The 27,951-nt window shown below is 43.1% G+C and overlaps 3 protein-coding genes across 5 annotated transcripts; 1 reads left to right on the forward strand and 2 right to left on the reverse strand.

Annotated features, from left to right (window-relative positions):
* Positions 1-562: 562 nt before the first annotated feature.
* On the forward strand, positions 563-3,227 carry smim22 (small integral membrane protein 22). Its single transcript, XM_033971573.2, has 4 exons — positions 563-612; positions 1,880-2,002; positions 2,230-2,300; positions 2,572-3,227. Exons 2-4 carry the CDS (start codon positions 1,882-1,884, stop codon positions 2,617-2,619), a joined length of 240 nt encoding a protein of 79 aa, XP_033827464.1. The 5' UTR covers positions 563-612; positions 1,880-1,881; the 3' UTR covers positions 2,620-3,227.
* Positions 3,228-3,898: 671 nt separating this feature from the next.
* Positions 3,899-14,282, reverse strand: rogdi (rogdi atypical leucine zipper). The gene is made up of 11 exons (XM_033971564.2): positions 14,096-14,282; positions 13,146-13,217; positions 12,051-12,133; positions 11,256-11,310; positions 10,233-10,313; positions 9,893-9,988; positions 8,945-9,043; positions 8,185-8,298; positions 8,054-8,103; positions 6,213-6,339; positions 3,899-5,602 (listed from the first exon to the last, which is right to left on the reverse strand). Exons 1-11 carry the CDS (start codon positions 14,168-14,170, stop codon positions 5,561-5,563), a joined length of 894 nt encoding a protein of 297 aa, XP_033827455.1. The 5' UTR covers positions 14,171-14,282; the 3' UTR covers positions 3,899-5,560.
* A 482-nt stretch (positions 14,283-14,764) lies between these two features.
* On the reverse strand, positions 14,765-27,877 carry glyr1 (glyoxylate reductase 1 homolog (Arabidopsis)). Of its 3 annotated transcripts, XM_033971531.2 has the most exons (16): positions 27,780-27,877; positions 27,052-27,088; positions 26,880-26,959; positions 26,492-26,630; positions 25,859-25,960; positions 25,318-25,398; positions 24,693-24,746; positions 24,562-24,612; positions 24,086-24,159; positions 23,050-23,149; positions 22,838-22,948; positions 19,371-19,472; positions 18,584-18,746; positions 17,862-18,041; positions 17,659-17,783; positions 14,765-16,769 (listed from the first exon to the last, which is right to left on the reverse strand). In XM_033971531.2, exons 1-16 carry the CDS (start codon positions 27,815-27,817, stop codon positions 16,695-16,697), a joined length of 1,512 nt encoding a protein of 503 aa, XP_033827422.1. In that variant the 5' UTR covers positions 27,818-27,877; the 3' UTR covers positions 14,765-16,694. The 3 variants fall into 3 exon arrangements, with proteins under 3 accessions (XP_033827422.1, XP_033827423.1, XP_055079460.1); XM_033971532.2 differs by lacking the exon at positions 25,318-25,398 and having other exon boundaries at positions 27,780-27,876; XM_055223485.1 differs by lacking the exons at positions 24,562-24,612; positions 24,693-24,746; positions 25,318-25,398 and having other exon boundaries at positions 27,780-27,876.
* Positions 27,878-27,951: the final 74 nt, after the last annotated feature.

Below are 27,951 nucleotides of genomic sequence, written 5' to 3' on the forward strand. Positions count from 1 at the left end.
GAGGGGCCAGGGGGCGGGGCTAACGCAGGGGGCGGGGCTCAACCAGGGGGCGTGACTCTGTCAGGAAAAGGTAATAACTGATGAACAAACTAAATGTTTGTTAATATTTAAACTTTTCTGTGTCAAACCAAACAGACTCAAAATGGAACCAGAGGAAAAGAATCTGTCCAAAGAACTGAACAAAAACAAACATTATGTCATTTATATATTTATATATATATATATATATATATATATATATATATATATATATATATATATATATATATATATATATATACACACACACACACACACACACACACACACACACACACACACACACACACACACACACACACACACACACACACACACACACCTTCTGTCTTTATAAAAGCCTCATTATGACACATCTTTGACAATGACACTTTTCACCAGTGCGCGGCGCTGTTGTTCCTCTGTCGTTTCTTTGTGTTGTTTCTCTCTGAGTCTCTGAGTTTGTGTCATAAACATTTTTCACTTCAGCGCAATGAGGAAATGGCGCAGTCCCGTTTGCGTCACGGAGCTGAGCCCCGCCCCCACAAACAGGAAGAAAGACAGAGACGTAAGGCACGTACAGGTGAGACACAGGTAAGACCCTGCTCCTGATTTTAACAAATAAATCAAAACATTTAGACACGACACATGCACGAGGACAGGCGCGTGTCCGCTCAGAGCGCGCGCTCTGAGAAGAAACATGGAAACAAAGAGAAACATGGACACAGGTGAAACACGGACACAGGTGAAACATGGACACAGGTGAAACACGGACACAGGTGAAACACGGACACAGGTGAAACATGGACACAGGTGAAACACGGACACAGGTGAAACATGTAGAATGTGACGCAGCTTCAGTTCGTGACGCTCAGTGTGATTTATCTGAACTGTACAAACTCACATGTTCTGATTCTGACTCTTTATTCTCAAATATATTTATTTAATTTTAACTGAAGCTCATCTATTGGTCTATAAATGTGACGTCACCTGACACCCAGCAACTCCATGTAGAGTGTGCAACAACAACAACAACAACTACAACTACAACAACAACAACAACAACAACAACATTCAGCTCCTCCAAATCCAAGGCCATGGTTCTCGACTGGATAAAGGTGGTGCCCTCTGCAGGTGGAGAGTCTCTGCCTCAGGTGGAGAAGCTCAAGTATCTCGGGTCTTGTCTCGACTGAGGGGAGGGTGGAGCGTGTGATTGACAGGTGGATCAGCGTCTGCTGTGGTGAAGGTGGAGCTGAGTCCAAAGACAAAGTTCTGGATTTAGTCTGTTCACCTCATGAGTCTGGGACCGAAAGGACGAGATACAAGAGGCAGAAATGACCCCACAGGGTGGAGGGGACACCTTTAGAGACAGGGGGAGGAGCTCGGTCACACGGGACGAGCTCGGAGTAGAGCTGCTGCTCCTCTATGTCCAGAGGAGCAGCTGAGGCTCCTGGACGCCTCCTGGGGAGGTGTTCTGGACATGTCCCACTGGGAGGAGACCCCGGAGAAGACTCAGGACACGCTGGAGGGGCTATGTCTCTCTGGCCTGGGAACACCTTGGGGTCCCACCGGAGGAGCTGGAGGAAGTGTCTGGGGTGAGGGAAGTCTGGGAGTCCCTGTTTAGACTGATGCCCCCGCGACCCGACCCCAGAAGAACATGGAGGGATAATATTAATAATGTGAAGAGTTTGATTTGGACAGTGCAGTGTGAGGATTTATACAACTAAAATAATACACACACACACACACACCCCAACACACACACACACACACACACAAACACACACAAACACACACACACCCCGTCCGCAGACTCACTGCTGCAGGTGTGTGTGACACATGTGATTATTTGTGTGAGCAGAGATGGAGCAGAGGAGCCTGGAGGAGCTGCACTTTAATGATGTGCTCAGCAGGTTCCAGTCCAAAGAGTTCTTCCAGTCTGACTGGGACATCGCCTCGTTCGCCGTCTTCTTCATCTTCATCGGTGAGTCTGTCTGTGGACACCCCGTCTGTGGACACCCCGTCTGTGGACACCCCGTCTGTGGACACCCCGTCTGTGGACACCCCGTCTGTGGACACCCCGTCTGTGGACACGGGGCCCTGTCCCGTCACACGGGCCTGTCCAGCCTCAGGAGCTTTACTCTCTGTTCGAGGTCATTCATGTTTCATGTTTCATGTTTCATGTTTCATGTTTCATGTTTCATGTTTCAGGGATGGTTCTGCTGCTCTTCATCCTTGTGTTGATTCGTTGCTGTTGCTGCTGCTGCTGCGACGAAGACAAGGTAAAGTCCACTGAGACAGACTGTTTCAGGTCTGTTTCAGGAGTGTTTCAGGAGTGTTTCAGGAGTGTTTCAGGTCTGTTTCAGGAGTGTTTCAGGTCTGTTTCAGGAGTGTTTCAGGTCTGTTTCAGGTCTGTTTCAGGTCTGTTTCAGGTCTGTTTCAGGTCTGTTTCAGGTCTGTTTCAGGTCTGTTTCAGGTCTGTTTCAGGTCTGTTTCAGGTCTGTTTCAGGTCTGTTTCAGGTCCGTGTCTTTAACCTCGTGTTTGTTCCTCAGCCGCGGCGACACAAGGTCGGAATCGACAACTATGCACTGGAGCCGTGAACGACCCCGCTGCACCTCCACAGTCTACACCTGCTACACCTCCTCCACCCCCTCCACACCCACTGCTCCTCCTCCACCCGCTGCACCTCCTCCACCCGCGGCCAAATCACTGCTTTGTTGATTTTATATGAAATGACTCTGAATAATATGTTGATCTAAACATGTGAGTCTCCTCCTTCTCGTCCTGCTCTGACCCACACTGAGCTCAGACTGATGCTACTTCAGAATAAAATTACTGAAGTACAAGTACACATCAGGTCCAAGAAATTAGTCAAGTAAGAGTTAAAAGTATTTGGTAAAAGTAGGACTTGAGTAAAGTGACTCGAGTTATTAAAGTTCAAAACATTAAATATGCAAATATCACAAACACTTCTGTTTTATTTTCAACTTAAAACTTCTGTCGTGTTTTTCCTCAAAGTGGGAAACAAAACTTTTACTCAAGAGTACCATTATTTCAAAATATTACTCAAGTACTGTGAGTACTGTGAGTACTACCCACCTCTGAGAAGTTACTTTATTATCATGAAGTCCATTTATGTTTCACTTTTATTCTGTCTAATAAAAGAGTAGAATTATGTATTTTTGATGTTTTATGAAATAAACTTTGTAAAAAAAAAACGTGTTGAGCAGAATCATTTTTCTCTTTCTGCTGATGCTGTTTTATTTTATAATACTGTTTTACTGCAGGTTTATTGTGTCCTGTCCCTGAGCCCGTCCCTGTCCCTGAGCCCGTCCTCCTCAGAGCAAAGGCCCACAGTTCAGCTCTAGTGCGCCCCCTGCTGGACGTGTAACACTTTTCCAGCAGCAAATCAGAAGGTGGGACATGAAAAGTAGAGTTTCTATGAAGAAACACATTTTGGGTTTAGGCCACAGTGCAAGAACAAAACAAAAACATTCAATCAGAATATTTTTAAGAGTTTAGAATGTTCAGAATATTTTTTTAATGTATTTTAGTTTTGTAAAGTCACGTGTCTCCTGCAGATCTTCACATGAGACACTTTGTTGTTTCTCATTTTGTTCTTACTCAGGACAAATGTTTCTGTTTCTGGGTCTTAATCATTTTTGCAAATCATGATTCAAATATTTTATCAGATGATTCAAACGTAGAGCGACCGTCCTCATATGTGACGCCCAAATAACAGAGACATTAATAAAACCATGAAATGAAAGAGCTCAGGTCTCAGGAGGATATAAGTTACTCCAGTAAATGTACTCGAGTACTCCCCACCTCAGCTCAACGTGAACAAAACACAAAACACAAAACACAAAACACACCAGACGACGTTCAGGAGGATTTCATTGCACAGAAACATCATTTTTCATTACATTTTTTAAGCAGCTTTTTGAAGTAGTGTAACACTGGAATGAAACAAAAACAAGTTTGTTCAGATTTAAAGTTGGATAAAAAAGTGCCAAGTAAATACAACACAAAGTCTGCATTAAATACACACAGATCACACACAGAAGGATCAGCCTCGTCACATTACATCACATTTACACGTTGAGGCTTCAGACGTGTAGCGGCCCACAGCGGCGCTTTAACCAGAGCAATGGGACTTTAATTCAAGCAGTAACTATCCTTTGAATACATTTAAATATACTTTTTCACATTCTATCGTTAAGTATTTTCACAAACTGTCGTCCAACTGTCCAGTCGTCTCTGAACAGGAGGAGCTGTGTTTTAAAGTGTTTATATCAGGCAAAACTGTTATAATATCGTCTGATCGACAAAACACCTGGAGTTTTGTTTCATTCACACGTTTGACACACAGATCCTGCACACGTCGACTGTTTTCTCCTCTCAAGAGACGAAAATCAGGAAGTGCTCGACTGTGTTTTTTATCTGCAGCTTGTGGTTTTATCCTGAAATGTTTTGTCTTTAAATGCGGCTAAGTGCACGAGAGTTTACTGCAGATTTAACCACGTCAATCTCAGCTGGACAAAAGGTAAAACAAACACTTTACAAGAGAAAAACCTGAACTTATCGTCTTAATATTGTGCAGTGAAGCACTTTTGTCTTTTGGAGATGTACAGACTCATAAAACCTGCAGGATTCCTCAAACGTGTCAAAGAAACAAAACATAACTCAGTGTTTTTTCTATGTTTTTTAGGAGGTAACAACCTTCCAATACGACTAAAATTTCAGTTTTGCTCAATATAACGTCCTTAAATCTACTTCTATCCAGATCAGTCACAGGCGAAGAACGAGGAGCAGCCGAAGAGTCAAACCAACCCTGAGAGTTCGATTCCCTATCATCATGAATCAAAACGCTTCTGGGACGTTCTGGGCAAATGTTTGTTCAATGTGAAATCAAAAAGGTCCTGTCGTTTCCGGAGTCGTGCCACAAAACAGACTCAGGAATTAGTGCTGGAAATGTTTAGTCCATTAGTGTTTTGGCTTAGGTTCTTAGGTTTTATTTCCCTTCAGTTTTCGGAGCAGATTTACTCAGTGTTTCCCTTTAAAAGAGACGACTACGGTGCCACGTTTACATCAAACTGAGCAACAAATCAGCGTTAAATAAGCTTAAATATATACACGGAGCTTTATTTCATCTTTAATCAGTCTGTTATGGATCAATAGAGGCGATAAGTGACATATTTACTCCAAAAATTGTATTATTATTGTTATTTTTTTTCCCAAAACGAGGACGACCCGGGACACCATCGTCTTGAGGGAAACACTGAGTCACTGAAATGTCTCTTACGTCTTTTTTTGTTTCGTGAGTCTCGTCTTTGGAGGAAAAAAACAGAAAAACTCCACAACAGCACAGCCAGTCTGCAGGACAGTGAGCGCAGGATGGGACAGACGGGGGGCAGACGGGGGGCAGACGGGGGGGGCAGACGGGGGGGGGGGGGCAGACGGGGCTGGAGTGCTTCTTCATCGAGCTGTGGGACGAGTTCAACACTGGACGTGGCTGTGGAGACGGTGGTTTTCACTGTTTTAAAAGGACCGCGAGTTCCAAAAGCTCGAAAAGACTGAGATCTGTGAACACAAGCGAAGAAAGAGACACGATCCTGATTAAACGGACGCACTGGACACACGGAGACACATTTAAGACGACGACGTCAGTGAAGTATCAGCCAAACTGAAACCACAAATATGAGACGTACCACAGTCCAAGTCTTTATTTTCTTTGACTCTTTAGTTTAAGTGCTGCTTTTAGTGGAGGCCAAAGTCAATAAAGTTTCAGTCATTAAATTAAATAAATACTTGATTGAAAATATCACTAACAAATGAACAAATAGTGAGCCACAGTTTGGACATCTGTGCACAAATGACGGGTTTGGTACTGGATTAGATTTCTGTTCTGGTATTGAAAAAAAAAAAGAAATTGAAAACAAAGTGGAGTGTTTTACCCCCGTCAGACTCAGGGTCACATTCCCGAGATAAGAAATGTGGATTTAACCAAAACGACCACAACACGCTGATATCTGACCTGAAGTAAAGTACGACGTGTTTTGTCCAGAGCTCAGGGTGAAGGACCTCGTCTTTGAGCTCCAGGGTCAGGGTTAAGTGTTTTATTAAGTGTAAAGTCGTGCTCCTCGTCTCTGAGCCTCTGTGGAGATGTTTTAACACGTGTAGATTCATGTACCTTGTCTTTGAGCTGCTGGCAGAGCTGCAGGGAGATGGTGAAAAAGACGAGTGCGTCGCTGAGCCAGGGCACCACACACTCCACCTTGTGCACGTGACTCACCTCAAAACGATTATTGTTGAGTTCACTGGAAAAAAACAAACAAGAGGAAGACGAGCGACACTTAACATTTATTTAATATTTCACAGGTGAGGGAAGGTAAAACGACTAATGTAACTGTCATTTCTGCAGATTTATAGACAAAACGGACACAGACGTGATGCTGGGGCTGTTCTACATGGATCTCTATGGTGGAAAGTTCAGCAGTTTCCACAGAGACACAGGGCACATATTAGCAAACACGGACAAAAGGTCTTAAGATTGTCTGAAAACTCCAGAAAAAACACATTTTTGGGAGTCTGGATCTGAGCGTCCGTGGTCCTGTCGACAGTGGACGGAACGACAAAGAAGTGAGACAAAGATAATCATCGTTATTTCACCAGAATGTGCTTAAAAAAACAACTTATCCACAGGGGAGTCGACGGGGGGGACAAAGGGGTCAGTGTCCAGGGCCCCAGGGTCTCAGGGGCCCCAGATTTAAACTCTATTCATTTGTATTAGAGGGGCCCCATGTGAGGGTCATGACCCCGGGGCCTCCACTTTTCAGAATATTCTGTTAAAGTTAGAATTATTCGTGTCTATCATAATTTTAATCATTAATCACATTTATTGTGGCCGTGATAATCGACACATAAAGTTCAGTATCGTCCCGTGTCGTGGTGAGAGCGACTTTAACTCGCTCGCCAACATGTGACCGACGTGAGACGGACTCGTACGTCCAGGTAACGATGGTCAGATTGTGTTAAAATAAAGATCAGATTAATATTTCACTGATCTTCATGTTGACGACATCATCATCATCATCATCATCATCATCATCGATTAAACTGTGACATCATCAGATTAAAGACTAAGACGCTGATGAGATCAACAGTTTGACCCGAGGTCAAAGGTGAACAGATCAAATAAAATGCTAATATTAAATGTATTTATATTGTAAAGTCTTTTTAAAAAGGTGAAACTCGTCTGAAGCTGAAGATCTAGAGTCTGAGTTTGTCTTTTATTCATAAATATGACCTCAGTGTTTAAAACGTGTTTAAAATCAAATATTTAAATGAAACTTCAGGGACTTTCATCCTCATGTAAAAATTCACTCGTAAAACACTTGTCCCCAGTAAAGACACGTGTCCTTTAGTCCAGACCAGGGCTCGTCTCCATGGAGACGTTAAAGCTCTGCCTGGATGTTTGTCTCCGTGACATTAAACGTGTCCATCCATTTATTCATTTACAGATGTTGTTACTAAAAACACTGAAAACATTCGTTTCTACTGACAGTGGTGTCCCCGATCCACAGATCTGACCTGTAATTTATCCAAAGACACAAGAGGCTGGTGATCCCTCCACAAAAAAACAGACAGAGCATTTTTAAAGACGAGGGACTTGAACGCGTCACATATTTAGATTCATCCTGTTTTTATCAACACGTTTTATAAGTTTCAGTTTCATCTTGAACGTTCTGAGTCTCACACTGAGCCTCGTTTCACAGAGGCCACTTTAAAAATCACTGTGCATTTCAATAAGAAACACAGCACATCGCACCAGGTTTGTGAAGTCGTAGTGAACAGTTTTGTGTCGTGTTTTTGTATTTATAGAAGTGTGAGCTGTGATGGATCGTACTGAAGAGAGTTTGAACAGGGCTGATCTAAATCCTCTTCAGACACGTTTTCAACGAGGGAACGACTTTAGAACATCATCAAACGCTCCAAAAAGTCGAGTTTGGACACGGTTCATCTCACACTTACAACATGGCCCCAGGATTGTGGACGACGGAGCTCCCTGCGGGTTTGAAATTCTGTAGGAAAAGAACAAAAGAACAAAGTTGTATTGAAACGTGTGAGAACAGGACGAGAGCGGCGAGCGTCCAGAGTCAGACCTTGGTGGTGTTTGGGGGCAGCACGTGCAGCTGATACACCGTCAGACACAGTTTACTCAGGTTGATGTAGAAGTTCACCATGACGTCTCCGGGCATCAGCGGGTTGAACATTTTCTGCACAAACACACGACATTTACACAAACAGAAGCCACACGATTTTATGTTTCTACTTTCATGATTATTTACGTCGTAGATTCTCATTTAAAGCATCAAAAATAAATATACAAAACTGTTTAAGTTTTTAAAAATAGCTCTTTGCTTTTGTGTCTTTGGCTAAATCTGAAGTGATGAAAACAGAGCGAGCGAGGACAGCAGCGTTTATTATTCACAGGTTTGATTCAAAATGGCCGACGTCCTGCAGGTTCAGGACGGGGCCATGATGTCGTTTGTTTCATAATTTTTTCCAGGTTTTTAATCAAAGCTCTGAGTTTAAATGTTTGATCCTTGTCTCTGTCCGGGCTGTTTATTACTTGAGTTTTGTGATTTTCCGGCTCCAGACGCTCCTTCTCAGAGGAGGTGCTGATACGTGTGCGGCTCTTTGTTGTAAAGACATTTAAAGTTTAACACAAAGGTCAAAGGTCAAACTGCTCTGGTTTTATAAGTTTAAGAGATTTAAAAAGTCCAAAGAGCAAAAACAACAGAGACAGGAGGACAGGAGGACAGGAGGAGGACAGGAGGAGACAGGAGGAGGACAGGAGGAGGACAGGAGGAGACAGGAGGAGGACAGGAGGACACAGGAGGACACAGGAGCAGGTCTCACCATGAGTCCACCGGTGGCGAGCTCGGGGAGGGTCAGCGAGGCCGGGGTGGTCAGTCGGTTCCTGGCCCTCGTCAGCTGCAGCATCACGGCGTCCATGAGCTGGACACAGTTTAGTTTCACACTGAGGACGACACGTTTGTCTCTTTTTTCACTCATTTAAAGCTGCACCACGGAGTTTTTCTGTGTCCAGAACCTGCTCGTTTCCATGGAGATGTATTTAAAGTAGAGACAGAACTTTTATGTTGCATTATTTCATTTTTTTATGATCAAAAATACCTTAAAAAATGGATTAATGTGAGCGGCCTCTGCACGGATCTGACCTGTAACTTGTCCTGCTGATGTTCGTCTCCGTGGAGATTAAAGAGTTTCACAGGCTGCTCTTGTGGCTGCCCGGCTCACACACTGAGCTCAGCGTGTGCGATGGGGCTCAGGTAAAGGACTGTTGGATTGTGGGAAATAACATGTTTGTTTTTCCTGTTTCCATGGAGACAGAAGCTCCGCCAAGCCCTGAAACACGCCCACACCTGACACACGAGGAAACACTGTGTCGACGTCTCATCGCCGAACGAAACGACCACGTGCAGAAAATGTGTCCGACCACAACGAAGACATGAAATTATAAACTCAGATGTGACTCATAGTTCGACGCCTCAAGACTGAAACTAAAAGAGCTCGTACAGAAATAAAAAAACAGACGTGGCGTGGACCTTCCCCAGGAGACGCCAAACCAAACAATCGAGTGGAGTCAAACGAGACGGCGGCACGACCGACTTTTTAGTGAAACGCTCAGATTCTTTGACGTGTCCACAGCTTCATGAAACTTTAAACTTTTACGACGTTTACGCTGGAGACGTGAGGCACAGACTTGTTTTTGTCATTTTTGTTTTATGATGTAAACGTGACCTTTGTGTTTGACCTCCAGGCTGACATGGGGGCGGGGACACGTACCTTGTTCACCTCTGCTCCTGTTTTAAAGTGGTACGTCTCGTCTCGACAGCTCAAAAGGTGCAGGGCCTGGTTCAGGTGGTTCCGAGCGTCTTGGATCTGATCAGAAACACAGAGGTCAAAGGTCAAAGGTCAAAGGTCTAAAGTAAAAAGTCAAACAAAGAGGAATTAGAAGAGGAAATCTAGGACACACAGGGAGGGCATCAGGAGTAAAAGGACACACAGGGAGGGCATCAGGAGTAAAGGACACACAGGGAGGGCATCTCTCTGTTCGTCCCGTCTTGTGTCCCGTCTCATGTCCCGTCTCATGTCCCGTCTCATGTCCCGTCTCATGTCCTCGTACCTGCTGCAGTTTCCACTGTTTGTCGTCTCTGAACTGGAAGTGCAGGAGTTGGCTGCTCTTGGCCATTTTCAGGTTGATGTCCTGAGGACAGAGACAGAGACAGAGACAGAGTGGACACTCATGAGAAACACCGTGTTATAGGGACAAAACTGAGACTAAACCTGGAACTAAAAACTCAGACCAGGGACGAGACTGAGACTGAGAAGAGGAGTCAAAAATGTCCTCAGATAAAATGTCCTCAGAGAAACAGAATAAAATCGCTCCAGGAGAAGCACAAATAAGTGTGAAGTGAAATGTCCCAAATGTTCAGATCTTTTCTGATCATAAACCTTCAGTCTCAGTGAAGAGGAACCAAAACTTTTACTCGAGTTTGTTTCCGCTGGTGAACTCTGCAGAACTCATTTCTATGACGACGAACTTCCCCTTTAAGAGCCGGTCTTTCCTTTGACCTGTGACTAAACAGAGTGAGGACGACGTGGAGGAGAAATGACACAGACGCAGGAGCAGAGTCGCTGATGTCTGGACAAAAAAAGGTCCCACTCTAATATTTGGTCCTTTATCTTTGATCACGTCACATTCTCTGTGGCTTTGTTTCGTTTTCACTTCTTCATCGTCACAGATTTATTTCCATCCAGTTGTTGCTTTAATGTTTCACCTGTTGCATTGATGCTGGTCGAGTCTGACGCTGCTCAAAGCTTCAGCACAAAGATTCTCACTGGGGTTAAGGTCTGGACTCTGTGGTGGACGTGTGTGAAAATGACGTCTCTGCTCCTGATCCACTCTGTCAGTCTGAGCTCGATGATCCTGACATCGTCGTCTTGGAATATGTCCAAAAATCCACTGATGTAATAACCTGGTCATTCAGGATATTCAGCTGACCTCACTCTGCTGAACATAGACCTGACTCGTACCTACAGACACTGCATGTCTGTCATGTCTGCGTCGTGTCTGCGTCGTGTCGTGTCTGCGTCGTGTCTGTGTCGTGTCGTGTCTGCGTCGTGTCTGCGTCGTGTCTGTACTCACGGCCTGTGTCAGAGCCTCCCCCTGCAGCGTCAGGACGCCCTTCACCTGGTCCATCCTGCACAGAGACACATCAGAGACACGTCACAGAGAGACACAGAGACACGTCACACAGAGACACATCAGAGACACGTCACACAGAGACACATCAGAGACACGTCACACAGAGACACATCACAGAGACACATCAGAGACATGTCACACAGAGACACATCAGAGACACGTCACACAGACACGTCCCACAGAGACACGTCACACAGAGACACGTCCCACAGAGACATGTCACACAGAGACACATCAGAGACACGTCCCACAGAGACACGTCCCACAGAGACACGTCCCACAGAGACACGTCCCACAGAGACACGTCCCACAGACTTTCACACTTGACCCTTTTAAACTCCTGTATCGTGTTAAACTCTGACGCCGTTTCCTCCTCAAAAACCTGGAGTTTTTTGTTTTTTTTCTTTCACACATTTGATGCTGGATTATTATTTGTGCATCTCCAGTCTCTGAAATACTCTGTTCCACCTTGTGATGTCATGAAGTATATATTTTTTTTACTAAATTTCGCCCGATTGGCCAAAAAACCTCACGACGTGGGGTCAAGTTTAAAGTGACTGGACGAGGTCAAAGGTCAAACTCACAGTGTTTCAGTTTGAGAAATGAACTAAACCTGCAGAATTTAAATGTGAATGAAACAAAACACGACTCCAGGAGCGTTCACGAGGACAACAGCACGACTTAAAGCTCACACTGGGACATTCTGCCTCGTCCATAAGAGAAACAGACTCTTACGTGGAGCTGCCCAGGATGAAGTTCTCCTGCTTCAGCTGAGTCTCCAGACCAGGAGACGGCAGAGCGAAACGCCGGGACGCCTCCTGTCACATGACACAGAGCGTGAGAATGACACACAACAACACAACAACACAACACGTCAGATATAACACAACAACACACAACACAACACAACAACACACAACACAACACGTCAGATATAACACAACAACACAACAACATATCAGAATAAAAACACAACAAAGCAACAGGAGACGGCAGAGCGAAACGCCAGGACGCCTCCTGTCACATGACACAGAGCGTGAGAATGACACACAGCAACACACACACACAACACAACAACACACAACACATCCGAATAACACACAACATATCAGAATAAAAACACAACAACAGGAGACGGCAGAGCGAGACGCCGGGACGCCTCCTGTCACATGACACAGAGCGTGAGAATGACACACAACACGTCAGAATAACACACAACACAACAACACACAACACAACACGTCAGATATAACACACAACACAACAACACACAACACAACACGTCAGATATAACACAACAACACAACAACATATCAGAATAAAAACACAACAAAGCAACAGGAGACGGCAGAGCGAAACGCCGGGACGCCTCCTGTCACATGGGCCTCAGTTCCTCAGAGCGGTTCAGGGGTCGGGTCAGAGGTCAGAGGTCAGGAGGAGGACGTGATGAGGATCTGAAATTATACTTTCCAGAGTACTTTTCTCGCAGTGTACTTTTACTCCTACTTGGATAATATTTTGACTTGATAGTACTCAGTATAAGTGACATGATCTGAGCATTTGTTTCTTTCAGATGTTTCATTTTTATGTCCATCCTTTGAAAATTCTACATTTTGTGGATTATTTAATGTTTTTTCCAACTTCAAATTATAAATCACATGTTACATCACAGCAGTTACTCATCAAGTTCCTCTTATTTGATTAGTACTTTTCACAAATACTTCATTACTTCATAACTCATGTGTGTGAGTGACATTATTCTGAAGTATCGTTCCTCTCGAGTGCAGTTTGTGTTTAAAGTCGCGTTCACTGTGTCCAGGGGGGACTGACCTTGAGGACGTCCTGCAGCTGCTTGAGGACGGCGTGGACTTCTTCTCGGAGCAGCCAGTTGAACTCTTCCTCCTGATAAAAAACAAACTCTGGGTCATAAATTGTGTCTTTATGGGACAATGGGACATTTTCAGTTTGAGAGACACTGTCCAGGTCAAATCCTCTGAAACGTTCCCTGGACGAGTCCTGGACGAGTCCTGGACGAGTCCTGGACGAGTCCTGGACGAGTCCTGGACGAGTCCTGGACTCGTTTATCGTCTCTTCAGTCTGATGTTTGATAAAATGAGTGAGTTCACACTGTGACGCCTCTCCACAGACCTGACCTTTAGCTTGAGTCAGAGTTTTACATTAACACCTCAGTGAACACTGTCCTCTGTGGACACTGTGCTCTCTGTGGACACTGTCCTCTCTGTGGACACTGTCCTCTGTGGACACTGTCCTCTGTGGACACTGTCCTCTCACCTTAAACATTAAAATGACTTTACTGTTTTTATTTAACGTCGTTTCTTCATGAAAAACAAAAAACTTCAGTAAAATCAACTCAGATTTAAAAAGACCAAAGAAATAAAAGTAAAAAGAACTGAAAACTACAGAGACAAAGACAGAGACAGAGGAGCAGAGACAGAGACAGAGACAAAGGAGCAGAGACAGAGACAGAGGAGCAGAGACAGAGGAGCAGAGACAGAGACAGAGACAAAGGAGCAGAGACAGAGACAGAGGAACAGAGACAGAGACAGAGACAGAGACAGAGGAACAGAGACAGAGACAGAGACAGAGGAGCAGAGTGGACGCTGCTGCAGACACTGTCCTCTGTCTGTAAAAACACCTCAGATCGTGATGTTTAGAGACGCAGAGACAGAGACACAGTAAACACGGCTCACACACACACGGCTCACACACGGCTCACACACACACACACACGGCTCACACACGGCTCTCACGGCTCTCACCAGCACGGCTCTCTCCACCTGGCTGGTGGAGGACATCTTGGGCAGCTCGGACAGAGACCTCTGCGGATTCAACATGTTTGACTCTGATTCTCCAAAAACAACGAGACAAAACGAGCTGCAGAAAAGAGCCGGAGGAGCCGCACAGAGGAGCCGCACAGAGGAGCCGCACAAATGCACCAGATTATGATGGCGCAGGGAGGAAGAGTGCTGCCTTCAGGGGGCGTGGGAAATGTAAGAACAACCACCACAAAGCGCAGTCAGGGAAATAAACAGATTATATTTACGGAAAAAAACAAGAAAAAGCTCAAATTTAGTGGAGTTTACATTTAAACTGTTCCTCTGTTTACAAAGTGTGATTTATTTAAAGTATTTATTTATAATTCAGCCCCATCGTCTCACAGATATCTCCAGTTTCCTTGTTTCCTGAACGCACCATTATCTGTGTCACACGCGCTCCATTAAACCGCCCCGCCCACCGCCATGTTTGGACTTCCGCTTCCGGTTTGATGTAAACAGAGTCTGAAGGTCAACACTGTGTCAGATTTAAGTCAGATTTAAGAGTCTGAAGAAGCAAAACGCCCCAAACTCCTCATTTATGTAACAGACGTGCACTTTTATGGATCATTTATTAGATTATTAAGAAGTGAATAATAAAAAAAACACCATTGCAACAGTAATTATGAGGATTTATTAAACAGCACAAATGGTTTATATTTCCACAAGTACACAAAATCATAAATAGCCCCCAAACCAAAGTGGAAACCCTCCTTCTGTTAAACGCTTTAGATTATCGAAAAGAAGCCTGATTATAAAGCCAGTCAAATATAAGTCTACAATATTAAGACACGATAGACTTAAGTCAAAGTTTCACATGTATCGTTGTTAATACAAAATAAATCCTACCAAGAGAGTGTGCTTATTTACAGTCGGCTTAAAAACACCTTCACTCAGTATGAACGGGGTTAGAAATAAGCGTCACTGAATCTGATCCAAAGTGTTGAACATGCCTGTAAAAAAGAGACTTATGAAATGTTTTTTGCAGTAGATTTTCTTTCCAAACATTGTTCAAATCACGATGAAAAAAAAATAAAATAAAGGATGTCACGTACGCCACAGCGATCAGAATTCTGGGTAATGTTTTTAAAATGTTCGACGCGCCCACGCTCTAAAAACAACGGAAAAGTATCATCGCATTTAAGGCCTCGCAATAGTTTCTCTGTTCAACTAAAAGTCCTTAATTTCAAACTTAAAAGCACAAGAAGCAAACGTTGACCGAAATGGACCAAAAGGGTCAAGGAAACAAATAAATACATGATTATTCTAATACTCCAATGGGATCGTTGTGGATCCTTTCCACGCTGCTCCGGTTCTCTGAGGTGCTGCTGTTTCCGCTCCGTTCGTTCTCTATGAAAACTGAGAAGAGTCACACTAAAATAAATCAGTATTTAAACATCAGGACACAAGACCTTTACTACAAGGCAAATACTGGAGGAAATGTTCAGAAAAGTAGACATTTGTGAAGCCAAAGCAAACTCAGATTCATGATGGATGTTAAAAAAAAAAAAAGGGGTACAATCTGAATCATCCTGCATTCAAAATCAATTTGTCTTTAGACTCATTTTATTTCTGTTCTGTTCTAAGCTTTAGATTTGTGTTCACTTTGAGACACTATTTTTATAAACACGTTTGACATTTACGTCATAGTAAACGTCTGATAATCCAGCTGAAACTCGCTGTGTGTCCTGATATTTAAACTCCATATTATGACATTTTCTGATCACACACAGACCTGGACTTGTGTTTTGTTTCATTCTCACACGTTTAACGCACAAACTCTGCAGATTTAGGCTGAGTTCTTCAAACAGAAAACACTCTGTTCCACTTTGTGATGTCAGGCAATACAGGAAGTGCTCTGCTGTGTTTTTAAACTCTCTGCAGAATCATTTCAGCTCTGGAACTGCCCAGTCTCTAACAACTGTTCCACCTTGTGATGTCATAAAGTGTTTTCAGAGCTGTAGAGTCTGATAAACCCGTGTTACTCAAACATGTGACAATGAAACAAAACAAGTCCTGGTCTGTTTCTGATGAGGCGACGACGTTCTAACATGACTTAAAGCTCATGTGAGTCAACGCCGTGTAAAACAGGACCGATAAATATTGTTTTATTTCATCACGATGGAGATAAACCCTGAACGGAGCGGGAACAGTCGCACTTCTGAGAGAACGAGAACCAACCGGGCGGCAGCGACAAAAGGGCCTGTTAAGGCAATGCACAGTGGCATGTTCTTGGTTATTTTTCTCAACGTAAAACACTGTTAAATAAAGCAATTAGGTGAAAAATGAACAGTAAAATACCTTCCTAAATATCAGTACAGTCTGCCCACGTGGCACAAGAGCCTCATCTATCCGCCCTGAACGAACCAGCCACGGACACTCACAGTAAAAAAAAAAAAAAAAGTCAAGTACAGCCAGCACAATGCTCCAGATGCCCCGAACACAGCGAGTGGATCTGTGTGAGTGCGGGGAGTAGAGAAGACAAATTAAAAAGGAAGCAGTTATGGTGGAGGGAGAGAGTGAAGGTGAGAACTGCTCCTGGGCCTCAGTGGATGTAGGCCCTGTACACCGCAGAGATGTCATTGTCTGACTGGTCTAGTGCCTTCGCCCGCTTATAAACCTGCACACAAACACACAGAGCTGCTGTTTAAACGCTCACAAGAACTGACAAGACAAACATGAAATAGAAATAAATGATTCAGATTTAAAACAAACAGAACGGAGCAGAGATCATTTAACACAATTATTTTACTGAACGAGTTTTTTTTTTTACTGCGAACACAACAAATTTAGATCTCCATGTTTCCTTTTGTTTTGAAAATGCTTTATAGAGTCCTGCTCCCTTTGCTCCCCAGGTTAAGTCACTCCCCCTTCAGAGCGCTATCACAGTACAGAATGTGTTCAGACAAATTTACATAAACGTTGGATCTCAGTGTGACTCTGAAGTGCTGTACGTTTGCAATTTGTTTTCTCCCCGACAAAACCCACAATGTCGATGAAACGTTCTGCACCGACAAAGACGCCTACGAAGGTTTGAACTTTGAGAGAGTTTAAACGAGAGAGAAATGTGAGAAAATGTTAACGCCTGTGTGAGAAAAGTGTATAAAGTGTGTGGTGAGGGGTTTTACAGACAAAAACAGAGAAAAATGTAAAAAATAAAGCTGATACTGCACATCACACCAGGTTTGTCAAGTTAACATGTTTAGTTTTGTATCATGTTTTTGTGTTTTTATGGAGGATTGTCGTGTGGGAGCATGGGTGATGTAGGCTTGTGGGCGGAGCCTCGTACACAATCTTACAGCCAACCATAAGGAGGGTTTGAACAGGGCCCAGGAGAGATCTCTAAAATACTGAAACATACATTGATTATAAAGTTAAGAGGTTTTAGATGTCACCCAAGAAATAGATTTTGCATCATTTCCCTCCTTAAACCATTTTGTTTTATCTGCAGATTATTGTTCGTTTTTGTCAGCAAACAACTTGATAACGTGTAAAGTGCATCATCTTACCTCATTTGCCGCCGCTGCCATTGGTGTGGGGTGATTGGCGTTGTCGCCCATAGAGATGGCTAATCTCAGGTCCTTCTGAATATGCTTCAAATAATAGTCAGGTTTAAAATTACCCTGTAAAATATCTGGAAACCACAGATAATGATCAGTTCAAATGTTAAAACACAAAGGTTTGGGCAGGTGCACTGAAACATGCAGCTTACTTTGACATTTCTGGTCCACGAACGTGCTGGCCATCTGACCTTGACAGAGTATGTCCAGGAAGGTCTGCTGGGACTGTCCCGTGGCCTGGGCCAGGGTCAGTCCTTCTGCGATGGTGGCCATGAAGCTCCCCTGGACCATGTTGAGAATGAGCATCATACGTGCGGCGTTTCCTGCTTCGCCTAAACACAACAGAGGTTTGAGACGGTTTTATTCACTTGTTAATGTTGCTGATCAATGAATTTATGATTATTTATTGATTTTATTTCATTTTAATTTGATACCAAAATACATTTAAATTGAATAAATATTTAATTTTAATGCAACATTAATTGGATATTTATTTAATTTAATATTTTTTCAGTATGACATGGTTCAATCAGGTTAAAAATGTGTGTAGTTTAAATAAGGATAACATTTTATGAATTCCAGGGAAATTGATGCATTTTTAAAATAAATAAAATAAATTCTATTACAGATTAAAAAACAATATTAAAGTATTTTTTGTTGTAAGCCAATCTATATTTCATTTTTTTTGTTATGTAATACTTATAACAATTTTATAGACAAACTTGACTATTTTTTTCTTCTGAGTTCGGCCAATATTTGTCAAACAACTGCAGAGACTGAACAATGTTGGATTCATTTGGTTTTGCTTGATCCCAAATCTGTCAACGTGAAATCACCAAACGACCAGTTCAATCCTAAACCCTGAGGGACGCACCGAGAAAGAAGGAGGTCTTCCCCATGGCCATGAAGCAGCTGCTGCAGTCCTCGTACACCGTGCGGTCTCCCGCCGCCACGATCACCAACATGCCGTCGTTGGAGAGCTGCTGACTTCCTGCCACAGGAGCCTCGAGGAAGCGACCTCCCCGCGACGTGATCACCTGCACAAACCCACGGGCACAAACCCACGGGCACAAACACAATCAGCCTCAAACCAAAGACTGGAAAGAGAAGTGAGAATGAATCCTAAAACAATATAGAAACAATATCCACTGATTATAACTGCTAATATTCTGCATATAGTTCTCTCAAATACAAACACTCTGTTCCACCTTGTGATGTCATCATGTGATACAGGAAGTGCTCCACTGTGTTTGTAAACTCCACCTTCACTAGAATCATTGAGAATTTCATCTTCTGGAATTTCTGATCTCAACTAAATAAAAGCTAAACGGAGCTGTTCACTTGAAAACTACCACTTGATGACATCACAAGGTGGAACAGAGCATTTTGAGCTTTGGAGATGTAACAGACTAATAATAAAGTGTGACTCAAACATGTGTGAATGAAACAAAACACAACTCCAGGTCTGTTTTTGAGGGGACAACATGAGAACATGGATTAAAGCTCATGTGACCACGAGGGTTTGACCCAGATGTAAAACTTTATTTGCCGAGATGTCGATCATTTCCACTAATTAACCCCATGTTCTTTATTGGTCCAATATTACAACCCTCCCCCCTCAGTTTGTAACACTTTGTACGACTGTATGAGCCGCTGTGCACCTGAGAGAGCTCTGTGATGGTCTCAGGGTCCACTGTGGACATCTCCACGTAGCACTTTCCTGGTCTGATCCCCTGAAGAACTCCACTGGGACCCAACACCAACTGGAACAAAACAAACAATACAAAGTCAATGTTCTGTATGTGTAACCGTCCTGTTCATGAGCATCGCGACAGCAGCAATGTCTGATAACACAATGACACGGTCAAGCTCGTGCAGATCTACAGGTGTCTCATAAGTTGATGCCAGGAGCAGGTCAAACTCCAGGTTTGTGTTTAGTCTCAGTACTTTTGCCAGGCTTCACACTGACCTATGACCTCATGGTCAGTGCATTCTGTGTCTTTGTCTCAAAAGTCTCTATAGCTCATCAGCAGAAGTTTGTGAAGTCTCTTCTCTCACTTGTGCTCATTTTGTCTGTTTGTCATTCCTCCTGTGTTAATGTCTGGTCAGTATTAGCAGGTCCACCATGTTCACAGTCATGAACTAATAAAGTCCAGTTTGACAAGTTGATTGAACATCACTGTCATTCTCCATGTCCAGAACTGTCCCTGCTCTTTTCACTGAAGTCTTACTCAAATCACTAGTATCTTTACCTTTTTTTTTTTACAGAATAATCCACTTCTCCAAACATGAAGGGCCTGTGACTTTGTACTTCTGCTTCTCTCATTGAGTTGACATTTTTCTTTCCTGGCACACTCATGTAGTTCTCCACATTCTGTCCTGGTGAGAGCATTGTCTATTACAGCTGAGCCAAAACATTCATTCAAGAATATTTCTGCATCTGTCGGCGATTCTTTGGTGCACAAAGTAATGATGCACTCTTCCATGCCCGTTTCATCATCAGCTTTTTGAACCTTTGTGTGGACAATCCAATGAAACACTTGGCACAAAGCTTTGGCACAAAGCACATTCTGACCGTCGTCTGAACTTGTCCAGCAGGTTTGTACCGGGCTGTGGAGTTTAGGGGCTGACGTTCTGTTGCCATGATTTGCCGTTTGCCCTCACTGCTCCGTTGTAGATTCTTGACTGGCACTTATTCCCTCTGTAATGACACTCCTTTTTCTGCCTGCCTGTCGGTCACATCCAAACATACAGTGTCCAACGGTTTAAATGCTAAAACTGTCAGGTAGCTCCTTTTTGTACTTTCTCATGCACGAGTACTGCTGTTTGAAATCAATAATATAATGTGCACCACACACCTCTTCCCTTAAGCGACGTGTCACATTTGTATATTGTGTGCAGTGATGTCACACAGTGTGTTTCAGGTGTGGAGAACAGCTGTGTTCTGTTCATTTTGGTTAAGGCCACATTTCTTATCTGTCGCCCCTTTTATCAGGAATGTGTGACCCCCACTCTGATCACATCAGTGTTCTATAATACTCACACTGTTCGACTGCTTAAATTTCTTATCTAAAGAATGTTTAACCCTCTTCAAAGAGTGTAAAACATTGGTCCAAGCTCACCTTTAGACTCTACTGCCTTTAACCCGACTATTACTGTAAAATAAAGATCTACAGAACGATCCCCGTTCCTCTGCGCCTGTTCTTCATGGAACACAACAAAAATGGACATTAGGTCAAAAGAAATGAGCCAAGATATCAGGAAGACAATTGTGGTTTATCCTTGGTGCAGTTTCCAGACGCCTGAAGGAGCCACGTTCATCTGTTCAAACAATTAAACACAAGTATAAAGATCATGGGACTGTCCAGCGTCACATGTGTCCCAGAGACGAACGAGCTTTGGTCTGAAATGTGCAGAACGACACAAGGACATAAGACCTTTTGAAGAAGCTGGTATGTGTGTGTCATTATCCACAGTGAAACGAGGACTGTCCCTGCAGAGTGTCCTTTCAGCCCATGTGGGAAGACATTACTCCAAAAGAAACAAAAAAGACATTACACTTTATAAATGCACAGGGACAAAGAGCTTTTGGAGACATGTCCTGTGTCTGAACAAACTAAAACTGATCTGTTTGACCATAATGAGCCTCGTTACATTTGGGGGAAAAACAGGGAAGCCTGAGAACACCATCCCGACTGTGAAACACGGGGGTGGCTGCATCGTGTCGTGGGGCTGTTTTGCTGCAGGAGGGACTGGTGCACGTCACAAAACAGATGCATCAGGAGGAAAGAACATTATGTGGAAAAACTGAAGCAACATCAACACATCAGCAGGAAGTTAAAGCTCAGAACAAATGGGTCTTCAAATGGACAATGACCTGAAACATACGGCCAAACTGGTGACAAAGAGGCTTCAGGATAACAAAGAGGCTTCAGGATAACAAAGAGGCTTCAGGATAACAAAGAGGCTTCAGGATAACAAAGTCCATGTTTTGGAGTATCCATCACAAAGTCCTGATCTCAGTCCTATTGAAAATGTATGAACAGACCTGAAAAGGCCTGTGCGAGTGAGACGGACACAAACTCGGCTCAGTTGTACCAGTTCTGGCCAAAATTCATGCTAACTATTGTGAAAAGCTTTGTGGAAGGATATCCAAAACATTTAAAGGCAATTGTACCAAATACTAATGAAATGTATGATTATGCTCTACAAAGTCTGAAGTTATGAAAAAATGGCTAAAAAAATCCTTCTCATTGTGACATTTAGCAAATGGAAATCATTTTGGTAACCCCAAATGACCTAAAAAAGGAAAAGTTTAGTCAGATTTCATGTCAGACAGTGAAGAAAAAAAAGCATGTGTTTTTATAGTGTATGTAAACTTCTGGTTTCAAATGTAACACAATTTAATACTGCCAAATGAGGGGAGTGTTTTCCAAGTTAGACTCAAAAAGACAGAATAGGAGACGAGAGCAGAGCAGGACAGAAGAGGGAATGTACAGGAAGGAAGGAAAGGTCACAGAGAGGAAAAAGTGCATAGTGGCCAATGCTGCAGCTCGTTTTAAACCCGAGTGTGAGGGACAGAGGCTCCTCCACTCTACCACTCCTCTCCTGTATTTACAGATGAACTTTGTGTTGGTAATGGGCGTTCGTTGCTTAAAACATTCGATCATGTGTCAGGCCTCGTCCCTCACTTTGAGAAGCCCTTTAAGTGAGGACGAACCTCAGTCAGATTGACAACAACATCACTGACACTTGTCCATAGTGTGGTCAAGCATTACATAGAACACAGCACCTCTTTACCTGCTCTACAGAGCCAGCACCACCAGGTCTCCATGTGGGCTCTCTATGGACAGATCCTAGAAGAGCAGAACTCCTGGGACTAACTTTGCAGACGATGACAACAAACAGCTTTGGTTACAATAACAACAATTCTGAGAAGCCCTGGTGTAAACTAAAGTTGTTGAATGCAACATGCACAGCTTTACTTTTGATTTTCACTTCTTGAAAACCTATGGAAAAAGTGCATGGCTTTATGGACAGAAGAACACTCCTAACCAGCTGAGGCCTGGGTCTTTAAACCATACAGGAAATGCAATATTTAGTTCCTAAATCTGAAAAAAGGACTCACATCCCGGGCTGCCTTGGGGTCCGAGACACAGGAGAAGGTAATATCACACATAGAGACCACCTCAGCAGGAGTCCTTCCTAAACGGGCCCCCTCCTGGATGAACAGATCACACTGGCAAAAGACAAAAAGACAAAAACAACAGCATTCAGTTAAATAACATCCAGGCAAGGTTTGATTCAATGATTTTGATGTTTGACTCAAGACTGCAGTACCTTTTCTGCTGTACGGTTCCAAACAGTGACCACATGGCCCATTTTGAGAAGGTTTGAGACAATCCCACTCCCCATCAGCCCCAGACCAAGGAAGCCTATCCTGGACAATACCAAATAACACAAGTAAAAACTGGGGATGCACAATAATGTCAGTCACCGATATCAGCAGATAGTGCAATTATGACATCACATTGATAATTCTGATAAAAACAGTTTCCATCCAATTAGAAGCCCAAAATACAAGGATTCAGCCGCTTTTCCTCTTAGGTTTTCTCCCTCAGAGCACTCACTGAGGCCTCCACCTCCTGCTCCACCTCCTGCTCCACCTCCTGCTCCACCTCCTGCTCCACCTCCTGCTCCACCTCCTGCTCCACCTCCTGCTCCACCTCCTGCCCCACCTCCTGCCCCACCTCCTGCCCCACCTCCTGCCCCACCTCCTGCCCCACCTCCTGCCCCACCTCCTGCCCCACCTCCTGCCCCACCTCCTGCTCCAGCTGTACACACAGGCCTGGTCAGGACACATGTTTACATAAATGGGCTTCTTTTACGTTTGGAGGAAAGATATTTCACCTTTTGCACCAGCTCCACGACACAGGAGGGGGATACAGGTTTCTCACATTAGAACATTTTTTTTTTAAGTCTAAATGTTTTTATTGCAACGCTGAATGAAAACACAAGGCGGCCGAGACTGTGCAGTCTGTGTGGCTTGAGTTACACGCTGACGTGCTTCAACTATGTGAGGATCTAGTTGTATTTTAGTTCTCAATCAAACGAGAAGACGCGTGGTGCAGCGAGAGGAGTTTGTCTGTTGACCACGTGCTCCGTGTGCAGACGAGGAGACACACGTGCAGACATGTTTCACTAAACCGCACAATGCAAACGGGCTTTGTACTGGACTGTGTTTGTGCTCCTGTCCACTAACTTTTATACATCGTCTATTTTCACAATCGGTACGGCGTGTGCGATCAGTACTGCGTGTGCATATGTGTGCGTCAGTACTGTGTTGTGTGTGATTAGTTTTGTAAATGTGTGGTACCTTTTATCTGTGGGTGTGATGCTGCCGTTGATGGCTGTGCTGTCAGCGGCCTGAATGGAAGTGGATCCTGAATCCTACAAAACAAGTCATTTTTAGAAAGATTAAAAAACACAAACACACATTAACATACACACTTTACGTTTTGTCTTTTGAAATATACCAATTTTGAATAAAATCGTATTTGCTTCGAACTTATTGTATAAAAGTCAAAGAGGAAGTAGTTTGGGATAGAGCCATGTAATCACTTCTGTTTTACAGAATCAAGATCCAGTTTTATCAAGTCATCATTGACAATATGGTTCAGTTTTAAACATGTCTACTGCCACTTCTCTTCCAGGAAAAAAATAACAATGAAAAAATAGTAATTGTTAATTTTTATATAAAGTTTTATATATAAGAAATTTAGACTAAAGTAAAGATTCAGTGGCGTTTGATCTCTACAGCCAGACACATCTGAAAGACGCTGACGCACTCACCTCTTCTACAATTTTCAGTCTCTTACTAATGGGTTCCATTGATGATGCAGGCTGAGGACACAGACACATTAGGTTCAAAATCATTTCATTGCCATGTTGATGTTTTTTCAAACTGCTGAACTACACTGTACCTTGTCAGACTGGCTGAGGAGGAAGTGGTGGAAATGTGGGTCATCTTTCACCGGCTGCAACACAATCCAGAGTGAGACACAAAGAACTGATAAATTCAAAAATCTAAACAAACTGGGTAAGAAAAAGGTGAGACTTGTGAGCACATTTCCACTGAGCCATATGATCGTCCATCAAATCTGTGCAGCAGGTGCATGCACCACACCTGATCTGGCTACGTGTGCTCTTATTCTCAGTTACTGTATTGACAAAGGTTTTTATTTGAATAAATTAGTGCTGCATTTTAGTATTCCCGTTTGTGCTGCAACAGGATCATATTTTATTTTGTTATCTTCCTAACACAGGGACGACTGAGTGAAATCCACCATATGGCTCAATGAAAACCAAGCTTGGGAGGAACTACGGTAGCCTTAAACACAAAGACATTTGTTTTAGTGAGAAAGGTCCCCAGTCCCCAGGCAGCTACATCCCAGAGCTGTGAGAACAAAAGCATAGAGCCTCTGAACACAGGAGAACAGCACACACACGCACACACAGGTCAGAGGGGAGCTCTGCAGAGTGGACACCAGCCACAGGGTTAAGTGCAGGAGGAAGAGAGCAAAGGCAGGCTGGGACTGGGTCACCTACACTGTCCCACTTGAACGCCGAGTCCGACGCACTCCCCAGCCTCTCCAAAGCGGACGGCTCAGGGTCAGAGTCTGTTAAGTCCTTAGAGGGAGACAGAAAAATATTCACCTCTATGACTGGCCAAGCCCCTGCTGGAGCCAGCTGCATACTTGAGAGTCGAACCACTGACAACTTAGGAACATAATAATCCATTTTAACACATGCATACACTTTAACCTCAGCGAGGCAATCTTTATTTGAAACTTGTGAACCATTGAATGGGCCTTGCTGGCAACAGCAAATCTGTTAAATTGGACACCACAACACATGGAATGAGACTGGGGTTTTCACGCTGCCCTGGAGGGGTCAGCTCAGAGTCTCATGGTCATGACTGGCTTCAAAAAGTGGACGTGAACTGGGACTGTAAATGGCTGCATAAAAGCCGGTACTTCAGCACTCTCCTCTCGGCCATCCCTTCATGACTGAAGTGTAATATGTGAATGTGTGATGTGCTCAAACCAAATCAGAACAGTCACTCTTTTGGCAGACGTGTTGCAGATACCTTTTCTGAGGGGTCCTTCAGTGCACTAAGGTCTTCATCATCCTCATCCAGGATTTTCAGAGGTTTCTTTTTTCCTTTGGACTCTGCTTTTCCTTCAGAGTTCTGTTAAAAAACAATTTTCTTTAAAAGGGAGTTTGACATTAAAACAACATTTATGAAGCATTACATTAGCAGTCCACTGTATATATATATATATATATATACATTTTAAAGAAAGGTTACAGATTAAGACAGCTTTAGGTGCAAAGTATGCTATGGTTTCCTCCCTCACAAAGAACTTAATTTGTGCTTGTGCAACATTTTTTTGAGCTGTATGATAAATGAATACATGAACTGTAAAATGAATCAGATGCTGAGGTGCAGGGTTTCAATAGCTCGTCACTCGCCAAGAATCAAATTCAAACTAATTATTCTTTACCAATTTGATATTGTATATTTAAATACATTTGTTTATTGTCATTACTAAAGTAGGTATTTAACTTCTTTCATATTTTATTATTAGTTATAAAAAAATCTACAGACCATTGGACTGAAGGAACAAAAACAAGCCTAGCTGTGCAAAAGATGGTCTTAGTAAGAGGCTCATATGGGAGCAAATCTACAGACACATGTAAACAAACAAACAAAGGAGACCTGGTCCTTGCTTTTGGCCTTCTTCAAATAGTCTTCCACAGCATCCACCGCCTGCTGAAACCTCTTCCCTTTGTTGATCTTGATCATCTCATCTTTGTGAGGATGGTAAGGCTTGAGCTGTTCCACTTTTATCCATGCACTAGACAGAGAAGCACACAAGAAGATTTTTTTTAACATCCAGCAAATTGGAGCACATGAAAAATTGATATGACATGGAAAAACGTGGTTAATGGAGACAAATTAGTTGTGAATTAGTTTAATAATCAGCACATAAACTGAAGCCATATAATAATGTCTAATGTCTAAATGGAGCAGAAAGTTTCAACTTTAACTGTGCCTTTGCCTATGAAAAAACCCTTAAACCCATAGTTTTGTTCATTGTACTTACTGGTCTTCGGTTCCAAAGAACTTGACAAAGTGACATTTCTTTCCCCTGGGTTTTTTCAAATCCTTGGGAGGACTTACAATCTGAAATTTAAAGCAAAAATGAAAAGCAAGGTAAGAGTTTGAAAAGTTTGCTCCATCACAGGGTAAAAAAATCTGAATTGTGATGCAAGTACCTTTCCGGGCCATGGTGGATATCGACCCAACTTTCCCCTAAAACAAACACATTTTCAAATTATCACAAGTTTTCAACAATCACAAACCTCTTTTTCCACCTTAATTCATAATATAACCGAAAACAGGACAAGTTAAAAATGTCAACTTTCCAAAACAGGAAGTGGCCTGCAGCAGACCTCAGACCTCTAGACACTTGTTCCCTCATCATCTAAACATTTACAAAAACATACATCTCACACACTACTGGAGGCATTATGCATGTTTTTAATCACAAACATTTAGGATTTAGATAAGATCGCATGAGTAGAGCTGCCAAAACAAAACGATTTAAGAGGAACAGTTTTATTTAGGGAGCAGTAGCCATTTCAGCTAAGGAGCTAGCAAACACTGACACAAAACAGCTACAAACACTGACACAAAACAGCTACAGGCAAATGTCCAACGGTCCATCGTGTTAATAAACTAAATCTAAACTAAATATTAATAATATAAACTAAACTGTCCAAAACGATAGAACAGAAAAGGCTCTTCTGTTGCCGATCATTTAGCCAGCTAGCTGCTAACTGCTAGCTCCATTGACGGTTTGTTTGGGTTTAAAGTCTCCGACACATCCGCACCGCCGCAGAGGAAACCCGGGCCTAAAGTCGAACCATCTGCGGGTCCAGAGAGGCGCAAACTCAGCCCAACTCCCGCAGACGTGCACAGGCGCATTTATCAATTATCTTACCAAACAAGATCCCCAATCCGCAGATGCACCGTCGCCATTTTACAACTTTAAATAAAACGTCGCAGTGAATGAACGACACACCCACCGCCCCACGTGACAGAGGCACTTCCGGGGCGGGGCCTGCTGCGTCACTTCCGCTGTGGTTCAGTTTTTTATTTTATTTTTTTCATTT

Source organism: Periophthalmus magnuspinnatus, chromosome 8 (genome assembly GCF_009829125.3).
Source record: "Periophthalmus magnuspinnatus isolate fPerMag1 chromosome 8, fPerMag1.2.pri, whole genome shotgun sequence".
Taxonomy (NCBI): domain Eukaryota; kingdom Metazoa; phylum Chordata; class Actinopteri; order Gobiiformes; family Gobiidae; genus Periophthalmus; species Periophthalmus magnuspinnatus.

Bases quoted from the DNA above. Each gene is read 5' to 3' on its own strand.
- smim22 (XM_033971573.2), top strand. From the start codon at position 1,882: ATGGAGCAGAGGAGCCTGGAGGAGCTGCACTTTAATGATGTGCTCAGC. The intron at 2,003-2,229 runs GTGAGTCTGTCT...TTCATGTTTCAG, and splicing joins CGTCTTCTTCATCTTCATCG to GGATGGTTCTGCTGCTCTTC. The intron at 2,301-2,571 runs GTAAAGTCCACT...TTTGTTCCTCAG, and splicing joins GCTGCTGCGACGAAGACAAG to CCGCGGCGACACAAGGTCGG.
- rogdi (XM_033971564.2), bottom strand. From the start codon at position 14,170: ATGTTGAATCCGCAGAGGTCTCTGTCCGAGCTGCCCAAGATGTCCTCC. The intron at 9,044-9,892 runs GTACGTGTCCCC...AACTGTGTCCAG, and splicing joins CAGGAGCAGAGGTGAACAAG to CTCATGGACGCCGTGATGCT. The intron at 8,104-8,184 runs GTCTGACTCTGG...CTTTTCCTACAG, and splicing joins TGCCCCCAAACACCACCAAG to AATTTCAAACCCGCAGGGAG.
- glyr1 (XM_033971531.2), bottom strand. From the start codon at position 27,817: ATGGCGACGGTGCATCTGCGGATTGGGGATCTTGTTTG. The intron at 18,747-19,370 runs GTGCACAGCGGC...GGGTTTGTGCAG, and splicing joins CCATCACAGAGCTCTCTCAG to GTGATCACGTCGCGGGGAGG. The intron at 17,784-17,861 runs GTAAGCTGCATG...TGTGGTTTCCAG, and splicing joins CGTGGACCAGAAATGTCAAA to ATATTTTACAGGGTAATTTT.